This window comes from Colias philodice, chromosome 5, assembly GCF_061535455.1.
Source record: "Colias philodice isolate Cphi_HAF_F1 chromosome 5, ilColPhil1 Martin Lab GWU primary, whole genome shotgun sequence".
Taxonomy (NCBI): domain Eukaryota; kingdom Metazoa; phylum Arthropoda; class Insecta; order Lepidoptera; family Pieridae; genus Colias; species Colias philodice.
This window is the reverse complement of record NC_143090.1, coordinates 9,708,684-9,726,636: the sequence shown is the minus strand read 5'-3', so window position 1 is coordinate 9,726,636 and position 17,953 is coordinate 9,708,684. Positions and strand designations below refer to the sequence as shown.

The 17,953-nt window shown below is 33.5% G+C and overlaps 2 protein-coding genes across 2 annotated transcripts; one reads left to right on the top strand and one right to left on the bottom strand.

The window, feature by feature from the left end:
- The first annotated feature begins 1,496 nt into the window (after positions 1-1,496).
- On the top strand, positions 1,497-7,148 carry LOC149488595 (trypsin-1-like). Its single transcript, XM_089695164.1, has 7 exons — positions 1,497-1,635; positions 3,260-3,455; positions 4,081-4,243; positions 4,534-4,696; positions 5,186-5,374; positions 5,904-6,075; positions 6,524-7,148. The coding sequence occupies exons 2-7, from the start codon at positions 3,266-3,268 to the stop codon at positions 6,640-6,642; spliced, it is 996 nt and encodes a 331-aa protein (XP_089551290.1). The 5' UTR covers positions 1,497-1,635; positions 3,260-3,265; the 3' UTR covers positions 6,643-7,148.
- A 2,203-nt stretch (positions 7,149-9,351) lies between these two features.
- LOC149488594 (uncharacterized) lies at positions 9,352-10,171 on the bottom strand. Its single transcript, XM_089695179.1, has one exon. It carries the CDS (start codon positions 10,075-10,077, stop codon positions 9,355-9,357), a length of 723 nt encoding a protein of 240 aa, XP_089551305.1. The 5' UTR covers positions 10,078-10,171; the 3' UTR covers positions 9,352-9,354.
- Between the last annotated feature and the right edge of the window lie 7,782 nt (positions 10,172-17,953).

Below are 17,953 nucleotides of genomic sequence, written 5' to 3'. Positions count from 1 at the left end.
TAACGGTCACACTTTTACACACTATTAGTTTTTTTTATTTCATTCAGGCAACAATAATTATATTTTAGCGTATAATAAAGATATGTTAGTCGTTAAAATAGTTATTCCAAAAAGTTAAAAGTTTAAAAATTATCTTTAAAATTACAAGGTAGAGCGTTCCCTACTTATTCCGTCCCCGCTTTTTTCTACCCTAAAATACTATACATACTTCACATTCACTATAGGTACTATAATTTTGATAAATAAGTAAAGGTAGGTACTTTACTTATTTATCAAAATTAAAGTGCTTTTTGCACTTTTATTTGTCGCTTTGTTTACGTACCCACGTAGTTTTTAAGGAGTATTTTGTAGTAAAAAATATATAAATTCAGTAGGTAAGTCATAAGTTCATATCTCCTCATCAAACAATGTTTAATTTATTATGTTGATATATGTATTATAGAAAGATATTTAGCCTAAAATATTAAAATTAATGAGATGATGACTCAAACGGTGATCGCTTCTCACTCGTAACTGTTTACCGCGGAAATATTGAGAACTTTGAATAATCATAAAAAACCGTACACTTAATTTTCATGATGCTCAATTATTATAAGATACGGGGTCAAGTCATAAAAAATATTTATTGTGACATCTTAAGAAAAATAACTTTTTTACAATTTGTTGAAATATGAGCGTAAAATACGACAGTATTTTATATTGTAATTGAACCAACTAAACGTTTTAAATCTTTATGTTTAGGTAGACATTTATTAAATACCTACACTAATAAAAAAAGTAATAAAGAATATCCATTTAACTGGATCACTGAATTTGGTATTAAATAATAATATAATATGTCACAGACTAATAATAATATACTACGAATATGTATCTATAGGATGCTATAGGTAAATATAATAAAAAAGAAGCGCCTGATAATAATTATTTACAAGACTGCTCATCTGATTTTTAGCTTATAATTTTTAAGAGGGTCAAAAAGTTCTTAAAATGTATTTAAAATAAACAGATCTATGTAATAATAATTTATGACTCTAAGTTCTAAGTAAATCATATCGTAAAAATTAAAATCATTCCTATTTATAAATTAATAATTATATTAAAACAATAACTAGGTTTAGGTAAAATAATAGTTTACAGGTTTTAAACCCATGAACGCATAGAATATACTTAGATATACAAATTACAAACGGTAAATAAAATATAATAGTCAAGAATTAAAATAAATTAAGAGATAATATATTGTCATATGTATGTACAGAGTATAATAACTAATTATCCTCATCAGTAGGTCGATTCGCGTGTCGCAGATTACAGGCCCATAAAGGAAAAAATGGTAATAATCGTATATCCATTAAACCGATAATGATTCAACTGAAATTACCTTGTAACTGTTGTGGTATTTGTTACAGGCATTCTAGGCGCCTTATAACCGTGGTACGGGTTGGTGCCGATGCATTTTGTATCCAGGATCAAACGGAGTGAAAGTGGAGATAGCTCTCTCTCTTTCTATCCTTACCACGACCTGCACGGATTCGCGAGTGGTCACTCGTCTTCCTTTATCGAGACCGTCTTGCCGTCCAGTTTATTTTTTTAATTATTTTATGTGGTGTGTGTGTGAATTAAATTAGAATTGGTAAGCTTTTCGAAGTATAAATTGTTAATTTTTGCGTGGTTTAAAATAATTGAGGAAAATTCGCAAAATATGTTTAGCGTGAAGAAAATAATAAAAGTAATAATTATTTAAACTAAAAAATAAAAAACATTAGTAATAATTATTTAAATGTAAATAAAGTTTTTTTGAATGAAATAATACGCAGAAATACAAAAGTAAATAATTATTGGTCTTATAGAAATACATTTTATAAAATTAAGTCCTTGATAGAGCTTTTATAAGGAAAGTGCGGTTTTAGCGTAAACCGTTATCTTTAAAATAATCATGTTAAAGATGTCAGTTCGCGTATTTTTGTTATTACAAAAAAACGAAAAATAAAGGTCAAACGTATTTATATTTTACCAATGATGAATTAAAAAAAAACTAATGCTGTTACGTTTGTTTATGATTAATTGATTACTTTCTAATGTTTGCATTAGAGTAACAGGAAAACAAGTGGCTCTCTATCGCTAGAACGAGTCAGGGATACGTAATGTATAGAATAATAAAAGGGACATCTATTTACATTTTGGTCACATACCACACGACAATAAAACTGAATGAAGGGATAAAGTATGCGATTTTAATGACCATTTTGTACCAGGTTACAATAAATTGCAACAAGAAATCAAATTGCGGGCTCACTAGGAACATTATTTACGTATAATATGGACATAATGATGCTAATGTATCAGGCCCATGCACAATCAAGGCCAAACATATGCACGATTTCCGTTATAGGACCTCAAAGATCGCTTTATCAGTTTTGCACAAAATATACATTAAGTTCTATTATATATTTCGCACAGATATGTTTTTCTTTAACTTGAAACACATTTAAACATAAGTGTCTAGGTAATTTGTAAAGCATATGTTACAAAAAGCGTATATTTAGGTATGCAAAAAACTAAGGAGGTCCTCCATTCATAGCGCATTTATGACTCTGTGGCTTAGCTCTGTGGTCTCAATTCGCTTAGCAAAAAAAAATTAACTGCTTTTGAGGTTAATTTTGGCGGCAACAAAACGTTCCGCGATATCCGAGGATGAGTGATTGGCATAGCGGTATGTTGCCTCCTTGGGACCAGGTTTGACCGGTGTACACAAACCGGTGTCCTTGATTCTTGGTTACTTGATGTAAAATACAGTTTCTTATTCACATCCGATGATTCATTATCACCAAATGCTTATTCGAGATGTAAACATAAATAATCGAGTGGACGAAATGAAAATTATGACTAATTAGTTGATTAGAAATTTTTAAACGCACCAAATTTTTAAGAATGGATGTGAAAGTTAATAAATAAAAAGTTTTGAGAGGCTATTCAAATCGTGTTTGAAAAATTCAAAGCTTTTGAATTAAACGACTGAGATAAAAACGAAACAAGTCAAACTTTCATGCTTTATACCTACTGGTACAGACAGTCAAGCGACTCTATATTTATTAAAGTTTTTTAATTATTCTCTCTGTAACCGAATCATCGATCATCTCCCTCTGACAAATACTGAAAGAAAGCGGTGATTATACTCGTATACAGCATTTACAACACTTCATTTAAAGAAAACATGCACCTACCCCAAACCCCACTTAATGAAACATATAATTTCAGAACGATGCGTTACTTAATTCTACTGCTATGTATACTTGGAGCGTGGTCGCACACGTTAGAGCAGAAAGCTGATGGTAACAAAGAGAAGAACTTGATTGAATGGATTAACAACTGGATTGGCGGCACGACGAGTTCGCCTGTGAATCCTCCGGTGACACCATCTAATGATCCTCCTGAAGACTGTCCTGCTTGCCGTAAGTTGTACATGGTTGTACCAATATATCACATGCCGAGTAAAAAGTGATTTATTTCTGTAAAGTTTTGTTAGTAGGTATATACATTGCCAATTTTGAACACTCTAATTTGAAATGTCTCTCCTAACGAAAAAAATGGGCGTGAAACTTGAAGGTCACTTTTTAAGTTCCAGCCTTCCTTTTCGCTTTGAAGAATACTTAGAGAAAAGGTCTATGAGTGAAAAGGTAAAAATGAATAAATTTCATTATGAATTTATTCAATTGAAATACCTAAGAGCGTAGCGAAAACGTGCATTGCCTAGAGATCTTAAACCAGCCCTGATTAACATAGAAATTATCTCATTCTGGTTATTTGAATAAACTGGGAATGCAAGCGATTCTGCCGAGTGCATTTCTTGAATATGAATTATTACGCGGAATGCACTCTTCCATATACGTGTTCATGCTGTTATACAAGTTATTTTGAAGATTTAATGTTGTTATTTGAAAGTTTAACTAAATTTTATTTTATTTCGGTTGGCTGGTTACCAACGTATTTTAAGTTTCTATAAAATTATTGTTTAACAAGTAACAAACAATACGTTATGTTCCTCGAAAACGTTTCAAAAAATTGGTTTTCCAACAGAATGTGGTATAGCCCGCACTCGGCGGCGTATCATTGGTGGTTCTGAAACGAAGACTTTAGAGTTGCCTTGGATGGTAGCTCTTATGTACGGCGGCAGATTCTACTGCGGAGGTTCGCTTATATCTGATCTGTATGTGTTAACCGCTGCGCATTGTACTTCTGGGTACGTATTGAACACTATACGTTATATTCATGTTGTAATTTACTTTTAGGAGCTGTAACTTTGATCGACATGTATGCTATAATTTTTTTGTAGGCGCAAAAAAATTAGTTTCTCATTAATAATTCTGATCCGCGTATTATTTTAATATTACTTTTTTATTTTAACGATTACAGGAAATATTCTATTATTATTGCGACTCAAATACATAGCAATTAGCATAACCAACAATAACGTTTGCAACTATTTTCTTTCTATTAAAATTATCTTATAATAATCTTGATGCGCAACAGTTTCCGCAAAGAAAAGATGACCATCCGCCTTCTAGAACACGACCGATCCCAGCCAAATGATACGAAGACCGTGGACAGAAACGTATCTCGCATCATTAGACATAGGCTATACAATCCTAACACCTATGATAACGACATCGCGATCCTGAAAATGGACAAACGGGTAAGAACTTCATGGACTCATTGCATTATTTTTATGGAAAGAAGTTAACTTATTCTATTTTTTTTTAAATTAGATAATTATTAATAGGAATTAAACTAAGTTTCATGGCTAAATACGATGATTTAAATGAGATAAAAAGCTAAAAACTGCACCTTGGGTTGCACCACCAGTGTTCTTGGTGTTAATTGGCGGATGACTACTTCACAACCTACATAGTTTGATTTGCCAGGAAAACAAGTCATTCTTGTAAAAAATGAATGAGTAAAGCAGAGAAATAATAATACATATATTCGAATATTCGTAATTTAACAACGACGACGTTCCAACGATCTATCGCCGAGAGACTAGGCGTTGCTCCGGTATGGCAAAAATAAATGGGTTCGAATCGCACCCTGTGATCGATTTTAATCTATTTTTTTAAATTATTATTTGTATTATTTTTTACGTAAGTAGGTACTAACTAATACATAATTCGTTTTTCATATCTAGATCGACCTCAGCAACGCTTTGAAGAAACGTGCAGGCGCGGGCGCCGACGACACTTCAGATGAGAATGACATCGGAGCAAGGCCAGTTTGCTTGCCGGCCGCTAACTCGAACTATAACAATGAAACCGGGATGGTCTCTGGGTGGGGAACCACGGAGGAAGGCGGATTTGTGTCTAACACACTTCAGGAGGTATACATGATAATTTGATAAAATTAAACTGTAAAAAGAAAAAGAAAACATATGTATTTTGGAAGTGAACCTTTTAGCGCGCGACGTCATGGAGTAAGGCGACGAGTTTGGTAACTTGCCAAAGAAGTTCCACTTCTGACGCGTGTGATCGGCACACACGCTCTTTTTACTTCGTTGACAATACTTTATGAGTTTCAAATGAGTATGTTAGAGCGGGCAGCCGAGTTTGTCATATTTTGATGGTCAATTGGTCAGCGATCATCATCACCCACAAACGTTATCATAACTCTATTTTTGTTATTTTGGTCTCTGCCTTAACTTTTTTGAAGTGAAAACTTCTTTAGCAGCGTTGAGCACTTTTTCTGTAATGGGCATAAAATCTTAAACTCGCGTCAGGACACGTGACCTGATCGAAAAAGCGTAAGACGGATACCTTTCCAAAATATCAAACATGCTCAACGTTAATAATCAAGTTTTCACTTCTGCCGGCACTCCCGGAGTGCAACCCGTCTTTTTTACATTTTTTCAGGTCCAAGTACCGATAATGTCAAACTCGGCCTGCCGTATGACATCATACGGCAACCGTATAACGGACAACATGATCTGCGCGGGCTACGACGAGGGCGGCCGTGACGCTTGTCAAGGGGACTCCGGCGGCCCTTTGCATGTACTGAATACGAACGCGGCTTATGAAGTTGTTGGTAAGTTTTTGAAAAAAAATATTTTTATACAAAATCTAAACCGTCTTTCAAATAGTCGATAAGTCGACACGGGAGAAATTAGCTTTAAAATAAAAAAATATGTTGTGAAGTAAGAAACCCAAAAAAGTACAGTTGAATCGAACACCTCCTTCTTTTTTGAAATTGGATGAAAATTAATCACTGCTCTATCTTGCTTCATTTATTGGCCCATGTAGCATTGCAAGCATAAAGTGGAACCTTTTAAATAACTCATTTTGATATCTACCTACCCCACTATAACAGGTTAGAAAAAAATATAATTTGGCGAAAAAATCCGCCATTTAAAGCAGTGAATCAGTGATGATTAAAAAAACTTTCCATCTTATCATTTCTTAAATCCCTGTTATCCCCTCAACTACATAACAATAACCAAATCAAAGTTAAAAATTAAAATTTTAATTTTCTCTAGGTGTGGTATCCTGGGGAGAAGGATGTGCGAGGCCAGGAAAGCCTGGCGTCTACGCTAGAGTTAACAGATACTTGACGTGGATCAGCAGCAACACAAAAGATGCTTGCTATTGCGACTAATAATTGACGATAAAACTGGAAAATTCCAAGATAAGATAAGAAAATGACAATCAATTACATGCAAATTGGGCAAACTGAAATATATTTTATAGACAATTTTCAATCAAGGTCATTTATTAAGAATAAATGTCATCATTGGTCATCAACACCCTTGATAACATTTCAAGAAATAGTGTAATCACACAAATCAATTTGTATTTACATATATATTAATGTTTATTTTTATTAAATCTTAATGATAATGATTATTTATTAAGTGTATAGAAATTATGCAAAAGATTGAAAGATGTAATTATTTTTATCCTAGCTTATTAGGAAGAACAATGAAATCTATACTCGGATTTTTAATTAGATAAAGTAAACTGACAGCAGCTAATGTCACTTTGTAAAATAATGTTGCCACATTTAAAGTAATAGTGAGGAATTCAGTTCTCATTCAATCAGATGAATGAACAATGAGTGTGAATAGTTCATCATTTCAAACTATAAAATAACATTATTTCTAATTGTAATATATAAAGCGATATAAGATATAAGTTACTAGTATAATGTAATTATAATCATTTTTTTATTTTTATTTTTACGATGTTTACGTTACTGTTTTCTTAATTTTTTCGTTAATTGTAACTAATTACGTTGTGTTTGTTGTCATTGTTGTGTTTATTTGGTGTTATATTGTTACACACTAAATATTCACTAGACGATCGATTCAATTTCATTCATTCCCGATTTTGGATCATTCACTTTGTGACAACTCTATTTTTATTTCATCAAAAACTGACAACACAGAAAACGTCAGTTTACTTTATCTAATTAAAAATCCGAGTATAGGTGTAAGTATTTATTTAAATTATTAAAAACTAAATTATTATTTACAATGCCTATGTGAGTTATGTTTATCATCTCACTAATTAATATTTTGAGCATTTTTATATTATATCTAAGATAAATATAATATATTTAAGATTAGGTAATAATGTTCTTATTGTCCTTTTTTATGTTTTAACTAGTTACAAAATGAAATAATAAAGAATAATCATTTCTTCTGTGTTTAATTTACACTATTTATTTTAAAACCCTTATTTATTAAACCGAAGAAACAGAATTTTGGCATAAATGGTGGATATATGACTAAATTGGCAAAAACATTGAAATCTAAATTTAGAAGTCAACATGAATTAAAGATACATTAGGACTTGGGCGATAAACAAACTAGCATGCCCAAAAATAATCTATATTTTAAAATAAACTAGAGACCCGCCCTGGCATTACTCATTATTTTATACATATAGACCTTTGAATTAATGTATCTATAAAAAAAAACATAAATATCATAGCATTTAAAGATACTTAGGACAGACAAGACAGATTGCAGAAAGCATCTTTGTTTTATACTATGTAGCAATAGTTATATCTTAGCATTGAGTTTTCAATAAATGAAAAATCAATTGGTAGTTGCAGTACTTTATTTTATCTCAAACAGAATAAAAAATCACAACATTTGCAAAATAAGTGATAATCACAGCAAAACTATCTCGTTATTGCTTTTAATTCCTCCAGTATTCCCTTGTTTTAAGATGTCCTATAGTCAGCTATATCTACCTAATCACAGAAGTTTCCAGAATGATGAACGATTTTGAGCAAAGGAGAATGGGCAAATTGGGCCTGAAACTTGGGCTAATACCAATACACACGAAATATTGTTTTTGTGATAGATCATTACACATACCTTACGAAAAAAATAAAATAAAAAATAAATCAACCGGGTTCTTGTACAGTCAAGGCAAAAAGTTATTTATTTGGCTACTATTTTGCGCATAATAACGGTGTTTTTAATTCGAGTGAATATAAATCTAAATGTCATTGGAGTGACTGAGTTTAACCACAAAAAACGTCTAACTACGTTGAACTATAATAAACACGGTATAGGTACCTGTTACAAAACATAATATTAGTGTATTTCGGTTATTAGAAGGCTTAAGATTAGTACGTATTTGTAAGTGAAAGTGAATTGGAGTAACATAAAGATATTGTCATTGTCTTATAACAGTTATTTATTGCAAAAAATATTATACACAAAGAAATAAAACTTGATGTGACTGTACAAAAACCCGGTTGATTATTTTTTATATACAGTAGGCGCTTGCTAATCCGGCACCGGCAATTTTTCCTCTATGCCGGATTGTCGGAAATGCCGGATTATCGAATTAGTATAGGAAATAAGACTTCATATTTAAAATGGTAAGTTGAATTTATTATAAAAAAAATACATAAATTAATTAAAATATTAATTAATTATGTATTAAAATTACATATTAGGTTCATCATTTGTGACGTTTTCGTTCAGTAATCCGGCGTTCAGCTATGTAAAATGCCGGATTATAGAGCGGGCTGTCTGAGTCCCGAAGTGCCGGACTACTGAGCGTGCCGGATTGGCGAGCGCCGGATTATCGAGCGCCTACTGTATATTTTTCCCGTTATGTATGTGTTATGATCTATTATAAAAACAATATCTCATGTGTATTGGTCCAACTCAAGGGTTCAGGCCCAACTTCCATAGTAAAATGCCCATTCTCCTTTAAAGAATATTATATTAATGATCTGGCTATACAAATATTAAAGTAAATATTTTGAATAATCTTAAAGTTAAATAGTTTCAAATTAAAGTTTCTATCAAACATAATACTATGATTTTTGTGGTTTACAATATTTTTAATAAAAGTTCTTTAAAAGAGATGACAGTTGTGATAGCACAATTTGCGTTGAAGCAATGGGATCAAGACTTGGACTAGGACCTCTTTGCGTTGGTTCTGTAGATGTTATAGTTTCCTCAATAACCTCATTGCCATTTTTGACAATCCTCTTGGTTTCCACTGTACCGTCAGGTTTAGTAATGCTAGTTGTTATTATAGTTTGACAAAATGACCTACCTGGCACCATGTTACCATTAAAAGGTGTTGAAGGCATGATATGTCCATCTTGTTTCTGCCTAAACAAGTCCGAAATATCATTCGAGGAGATTTTGCCATCCAGATCTATATCCTGGTTAGGGTGGTCATGTTTGTGGTGGTAGCCAGGCTTCAAGTAATAATCTCTGATGCGATTACTATCAAAATTCTCCGTCTCACCTTCTGGATGATTTCCCGGTATCTCAGTAACTGATGGGAAGGAATGGAAGTGGTCATCATTGAAAAACGATCTCATATCGCCAAAAATACTACCAAAAGATCGGAACATATCTTGCATGTGTCTTGTGAATTCTTGGTGCAAGTCCAATGGATCTCTGTAAATATCCATCTGGTGTCTCGAATAGAGTTCGTCGCCATCGTCGTCATCATCAGAACCCCAGATTGGGTTCCTGAAGTCATTTTTCGGAGGCTCCACTCTCAGTCCAAAAAAGGACTTAATTTTATCCATAAACGTATCATGAGCCATTTCTACATCAAATTTTTAATCAGGAGCATAAATAAAATGAATTATAGATACAACTTGATCTAACTTTGTGTTTATTCTGTGGTGTGTTGCGCAACAAAATCAGCACATTATTCCTCTATGAACAAAATATTTACACTAGACATATACCACAGATTAGTAATATGTACATACAGACTACAACAATGAACAGAGAATAATACTTTACGGATTATTTGGCATGGCGCGCATGTGACGAAATGCGGAATTAATGCGAATAATAATAATATAGTAAATTATTAGAAGCAAATTATATGTAAACCCATTATGAAATGGCAGTTAAAACTTAAAAGTTAGCGTCCAGTTTTATAGACATATTATTGATAAATAACTAATTAAACACTTGACCGTAATTTGAAGCTTACTTATTGAGAAGGTACCTAGCTTTTTCCGCCTATTTTCCCTCTCTTTCTCGTTGTATATATGCTATCTCTCTCGCACACGGCACACCTCCCACCAGGTGGCGCGGCCGGCGCACGATAATGTGCAGGCGCTTGATCTTCTTCATTGGCGTCTAGCTTCCGCCGCGAGAAGGTTGTCTACAAGACTACAACCTTGGTGCTATTAAGTATTAAGTATTGCTTAAAGCAAGCGCTAAAAGTGTTAAAAAGTGTATCCCGTCGGATCGGTACAGTGAGTTATTTTTACATCTATTCTAATAATATTTTACTTAAAAATGAGTAAAAATCTTTAAAGTCAACGGTATAATCGTTGGACTTTATTTAAAATGCTGAGGTTTTTAATGAATCCTTCAGCAATAGTTTATTTTTCAATATGCTTATATACTTAATAGCATGAATAAAGATATTTAAAATTAACGATACAACCGTTACATTTTACTTGAAATAGTAACTTTTCTTTTGAAATATTTCATTATGCAATATGTACTAATTAATATTTGAATTTTTAATACTGTGAGTAAAGCTATTTTAACGGTGTTACCGTTCGGCTTTACTCGAATCGTTAATATTACTTTTGTGATTATTTGATATTACTAGATATATCAAATACCCTCTCTTGTATATAGATATTTTTAATATTTTATTTCATTTTTAATAATGTGTTTTTATTACAAGGGTACAAGTGAATTTTTCGTGGAAAAATTACAATTAATACTTAGTATGGATATGAGCCAACTCAAAGCTTTACAGGCATACAATCCATTGCTACGACTTTATTACATTGTCGTTATCGCTAGGAACGGTTCGGAATTCCTATCATAGTTTATTACTAAAAATTATCGAACGAGATGAGTCAGCTCCAAGAAGTCACGACATGTCAGAACACGTTGTGATCTTAGAATAATTACACATAGAAACCAAGTCCGTGCGCCCATTTTGAAGCACCTTTATTGGAGCCATAAATGGCTCCAAACGCCGGGCCGCTACGTAGTGTTAAACGTGAATGCAAGCCGAACGTGTCTCGCGAAAAAAAAATTATTATGACGGTTTGTGCAGTCAAATTGTGTCACAACACATCTGAAAAGCAAAAGAAATGTGATAACATCACTTTTCACAGGTAAGCTTTCAGAATTTCATAGTATTTTGTAGTTAAATAAGTCAAAATAAATACGTTCCAATTCTATACTCAGTGTTGCCCGATTGTGAAAATATTTTCCCATTTTAACTGACTAGTTAATTTTAAAACAGTTGTTATTGCTGTTTTTTAATATAGGTGTTTGTGTTAAGATATCATATGGGTACCTGAAAATGTGTTACTTGAAAGTTGAAAAGTAAACGAACGTTTTTTTCACACTTGTTAAAATGACAACATATAAGAGTATTGCGTGTTGTTGTTCAAAGGATTCCTACCGACCCTGTTATTGCTGACAAGTGGGTGAAAAATATAAGGCTTAGTCGTGGAGAAGTATATTGGAAGCCAACCAAAAATACACGAATATGTTCGAAACATTTATTCTTAAAATAAAAATTAATTTTCTTATAAGTGTTGTTGTTTTCTTTTATTCGTTATAACACTTCCACACTTTCCAATCCACACTTTATCAAACACCTATTTATAATAATTGCCAAAAACAAATGGTTATCAGCGACCGAATGATTACCCCACTTTCGGGCAAAATGGACCGCCACTGACAACATTACACAAGTGTATGTGTGCGTGTCGCCGAGCGTGAGCACGTAATCGTCATCTCTGTGTGAACCGATTTAGTGCGTCACTTTTGAGATGGCGCTTGTATGAAGACTATCTTTCTATGTGTAATTATTCTAAGGTTGTGATATTATTTTATAAATCGTACGGGAGTTACCGCTCAACTGAATAATGATGGAATTCGTTCATGTATAGTAGATACGTACCATGAATGTTCCACACATTCAAAACTATCCGTAGTCTATACGTGTCCTTTTATGAGTATTATTCTGATCCGTTTTTATGTGAAAATAGACATATTACACACGGCTAATTTGATTGAAAATTACGTTTCCTATGTTCAAATGATGCAACTTTTTTGTTAAAACGAGTAAGTACCAAAAATTTTACAATTAAATTCTTTGGTTTACTGAACTTGTGCTGAAAGGGTTATCGTATAATAATTATCGAGATATCTTAATATTAATTAGATTTAGATACACTTATTTCAAAGGATTTACAATTCACTTCTAACGTTTTAGAATAATATTATAAACTTGTACACCTTGACAAAAAGTAAAAAATTGCGGGTGAGTGGAGATTATTTTGTGCAATTAAATATTATAACGTCCTACGACGGTATGGTTGCGTTCGTAAGGAATGTTAACGGATATAAAGCAACTAAATGTTACATCGATTGCATGAACAAAAATAAATATGAATCGAAGTTCATTTTAAAATTTAGTGAATTGATTTGAATTATGAATTTATTAAATGTCGCTAACATTGGAAAATAAGTTAAAGGACCTTGTTAATTGCTATATTATTTAAATGATTATTTACTGCTATTTTTATATTAGCACTAAGGTGTATTCTTGCTCGAAGCAGAATACATAAATGTGGCCACTACTCCTCGCAGGGGTTAGCCAGGTCAAATTCACCCTCGCAGGGTGTCTCTTAAGCATTTTTTGGCAGGCCCTACTTATTTCTAGTTACAAACATCCCTCGCGCAGCTGTCGCTCGCAGGGAAATGGTGCAAATATATATCGGCCCTCGCGGGGCTTTGATTACAATCGTCCCTCACGGAAAAGATGGTGCGAATATATATCAGCCCTCGCGGGGCTTTGATTACAACCGTCCCTCATGGAGAAATGGTGCAAATATATATCAGCCCTCGCGGGGCTTTGATTACAACAGTACCTCACGGAGACATGGTGCAAATATATATCAGCCTTCGCGGGGCTTTGATAACAACCGTCCCCACGGGGAAATGGTGCAAATATATATCAGCCCTCGCGGGGCTTTAATGGCGATTGGTGCAAATATACAAAGGATTGATCATTAAAATGATCATAGATATTTGCTTTTGTCAACGAGGACCCACGAAAGAAGTTTTGGATATGACCGTATCGGATCTTCACTCTTCTAAGGTAGGTAGAAAAAGGTTTTGAAATCTACTTCACAGTGGGCAGTATAGTAAATGACCTAATAAATACAATAAAGGTTAGATACGTCAAATAATGGGCGCATGAAATTGATACTTCGTATCCTAAAAGTTTACGCTTCAGGAATCAGGAAACCACCATTGGTTTACCAATTATGGAAATTGGAATTGAACAAATTGTATTTACCAATGCAAAGCCTAATCACAACAAAGGAAGGCGAGTCGGATCAAATATCATCTCGCAGATGATTTGTGGCGGTGGTTTCGAGGATTGTCACCAAGCCTTGTGTCAACGGTATGTTTGGTATCGTAATTAAATGGCACTAGCCGACCAATTTTCATATACAAACATCGGAAGAGATTTTTTAATCGCAAAGCGATTGAATGTAACAAATGACGATTGATTACGTATAGTTGACCTCTCATAGGCCTATTTTAGTTGCCCGGTCTTGTAGGCAATTTATTTGACTCGTTTTTCAACCCATTTGACCTCATTATTGCACCCATGAGATTTTTCTTCGGGGCTCAAACAATAAATCGCTGAGGGATTAGGATAATCGTTTGTTAGACAAGTTTTTTGTCATCCCACCAGGATTATTATATTGTATAATAAAGTTATATACAACTATTAACGTAAAACGTTTAAGTACTCAACGAATGCTGAGAATACTGACTGTTGAGTTACATAGGATAGAGGATAAATAACGGAAAGTCAATCTTTCCAAACAAAAGCCTCTTATTATTAGATATTACTTGGAACCCCTACCCTTAACGAGAAAGCTCTGCCAAATGACTTCTCATTTCTTTGCTTTGAGGGGGGGGGGGGGGCAATAAATGAAATGTACAGGCTATACGGCTTTTAAAATATAAGTCTGGTAATCGAACTAAACTTTGCTGGTTTAGTTCTTGCTATATCGCTATCCGTGCCTGCTTCTCGTGTTTACGGGTGAATTAAGTTTATCAATAGTCATAAATGCAATGCTATTCAGAGGATATACTGCATTTAAAACATGACAAAGTCTGGTAAGCGAACTAAACTTTGCTAGTTTAGTTCTTGCTATATCGCTGTCCGTGGCTGCCTCGCGTGTTTACGGATGAATAAAGTAATGTCCTGTCTTCGCATCCACAGCTAACTGTCCTATACTGTCATAATCTTAACACAGATTCATTCGACATAGCTCCCCACGAGCTCAGTTCTTCATTTTTGCACTCGCACAACTGTGGACAACACAAGAGCAATGCCTCCATTGGTAGCAGTCACAATCAAGGGATAACTAACCTTAGGCTAGCCATATTACGGATGTTGGAACAACCGACTATATTCAGGGCAATTTTCTTTGTTCAGTGTAACGTTTAGACTGTCGTAGCATTCCTACGGAACAAAGATGGGATCAAATCTGCATCCTTAATGCAGTTAATCGAAAGGAGATACTTTCAGACGACGATAGTATTCAAAACCCACCATATTCCTTAACATAATAATGCATAGTTAAGCTTATAATCTCTCTTGCCATTATGTCAGTTAGAGACCTGAACGACGCGATAGAGTACCGCTATTTCAGTAGTAGTAACACCTAGAAGGGTGAAGGTATTCTGGAAAGCGGAACTGAAGGCCCGGTCAGCAGCATCAGCCACCTAATAGACAGTGTTCAGTGCTGCACCACTATAATCTGCAAAATGACTCTGACGGTATGAAAATGTGGAGTACATTTTCAAAATATCAAATGATATAGTTGGAATAAAAATCCTATTTGCCTCCGTCTATCCAAAAGACATACGGAGTAGCTAGTAGTAGTTGGTTGAATTAGAATAAAGTAACTATAGTTAAAATCCTTTGTTACTGACTGGATAAATTTGGCTCTTTTCCTATCTGACGTTCATATAGCTGTTGACTGCCTAGTGTTGTGCACAAACACTATTATTATAAACTAGCGGTCCGCCCCGGCTTCGCTCGTGGTACTTACGTTTTCTCTACATAAAAACCATCCTCGTACTTCAAGGAATATAAAAAGAATTATCGAAATCGGTTCAGCCGTTCTCGAGTTATGCGCTTACCAACACATTTTGCGATTCATTTTTATATAAGTATAAGAATAAGAAGATAAGTCACGTTATGTAGTCCCGAGGCTTTCGGTATATAAGTTCTGATGTAAATCATAATTATATCTTAAAACCGAATTGATTAAAAGTAACGTACTTGGCTGTAGTAATTGCAGTTTTGGGACACAGATAAGCTCCTTATCATTTTAGTCTCTTAAGTTCAGTATATTTGTTTCCAGTACAGAGTTTATGACCTATCAGTTTTAAATAAATAATTCATGCATTGTACTGAAAGTACTAGCCATGTTTAGATTATGATTGGTGGCGTTGGATCTAAACATTAATAGATACCGCACGGTTTGGTTGGATGTTAAAAATCTGTATTATAATTAAAACCGTTTACCTGTTTTGATATTTTATTGCCTTATTCAAGGGGTGACCTTTTAAATTTATTTCTGACCCCAAAAGTAAGGACCAAGTTCTCTTCTTGTCCGCTTGTAGCAGGTTGGGTTAAAACTGTGTGAGTTGAGACAGGTGGTAATTCTATGTTAAGATGATTCAATTGTGCTTCTACAGAGTTCTAATTGAATAAATAAAGGTTTGAGTTTGAGGTATTTTTGCCTCGTCGGGATCAGCTGTTGCTTCATTTTGTAAGTAACATCTAAATGCGTAATTGAAAGTCGTTACTGGCGCTTTCGCAGATTTACGCTAAAGATAGTGAAAATTGTAGTAACTTTAACTTTTCAAGCCCAAAAGGTTAACTAAGGTACGCTTGTACCAATCTCATAAGTTCTAATACTTTTAATCATTATGATTAACTTTTTGGTTCTTATTTGATTAACTTTTCATCTGGGATTGTTAATATAAATAATATAAAAATTTGTGTGATTTATTGGTATACTATCTGCACACCTTACTCTTTCAAATAAAGAAATAAGTAATTACTTATGTACCTATTCAAATTCACATTGGCGTCCATATATTGTACACCAGGTGGGTAACAAACAGGTCTCAATAAGTAAGCTTCAAATTACGGTCAAGTGTTTAATAGCTGTGTTTTACCTGAAAATAAAACACATATTAAATACTTACCTATATTTGAAGCTTACACTTAACGTCCACCTGTTGAGGATTTCGACTCAATGAAGAAGATCAAGCGCCTGCACATTATCGTGCGCCGGCCGCGCCACCTGGTGGGAGGTGTGCCGTGTGCGAGAGAGATAGCATATATACAACGAGAAAGAGAGGGAAAATAGGCGGAAAAAGCTAGGTACCTTCTCAATAAGTAAGCTTCAAATATAGGTAAGTATTTAATATGTGTTTTATTTTCAGGTAAAACACAGCTATTAAATTGAAATATGTACTTCATTTTTTACCGTTACCAACTAGAATATGGGAGCTAAATATATAATAAAAATCATAGTAATAGAGTGATACAACCACGAATACAACCTAACATTTTCGTTGTTATAGATCTTAGATTACAAAATAAAATACAGATGGAGCATGTCAATCATTCATCGCCCTTGTCAAAGAAAATACGAAATCAAAAACGAATACGTTCCTCCGCTAGTGCTATAGCGATTCTAGTGTCATGCAATACGTCAAAAGGGGTTTGATATTTTAGTAAAAAAATGCTGTCTTGTGATATTAAAACGCTGTAAAACTTGTTCCCGAAAACAAACAAAAAGATAAAACATCGTTTTACAGATTTTCTGTAGATTATTTGGCTTATTTAATTTTGTATACAAATAATAATTTTACAAATACGAAGGAATTCAAAACTTCAACGTATGCTGCCAGTATTTTGAAAATGAATTTGCCATTTTTAGGGGTAAAATGGTTAAAAGATATTCGGGGTAGTGCTGTTGGATTTTTCGATCGTGAATGTGATTATTTGTATAGTGCAATAAAAGTTCATGGTCATTATTAGATTATTTTAAAAAGCATTATACATTTTTTTGTTACTTTTATAAAAAGCGTCGTTTTCGCTTGCGATTTAATTCATGTGATGGATATGATGAAAATAAAATGTCCCGCATTCTCGACTAAAAACTACCGCTATTCGCATTCATATGTTTTGAAAAATAAAAACTTTTTTTAATGTAAGTAATTTATTTAATAAAAATTGAATAAAATTATTTTGTCCATGTATAACTTTAGTAGATAGGTGATAAAATATTTTTTACAATATTATAAAATAATATAAAAAACCCGAATTTATATTAAAATAAAAATTTAAACATGACTGCTAATAATTTATGTAGC

Excerpts from the sequence above, each read along its gene's own strand:
- LOC149488595 (XM_089695164.1), top strand. The coding sequence starts at position 3,266 with ATGCGTTACTTAATTCTACTGCTATGTATACTTGGAGCGTGGTCGCAC. Across the intron at positions 3,456-4,080 it reads TGAAGACTGTCCTGCTTGCC|AATGTGGTATAGCCCGCACT; the intron begins GTAAGTTGTACA and ends GTTTTCCAACAG. Across the intron at positions 5,375-5,903 it reads TGTCTAACACACTTCAGGAG|GTCCAAGTACCGATAATGTC; the intron begins GTATACATGATA and ends ACATTTTTTCAG.
- LOC149488594 (XM_089695179.1), bottom strand. The coding sequence starts at position 10,077 with ATGGCTCATGATACGTTTATGGATAAAATTAAGTCCTTTTTTGGACTG.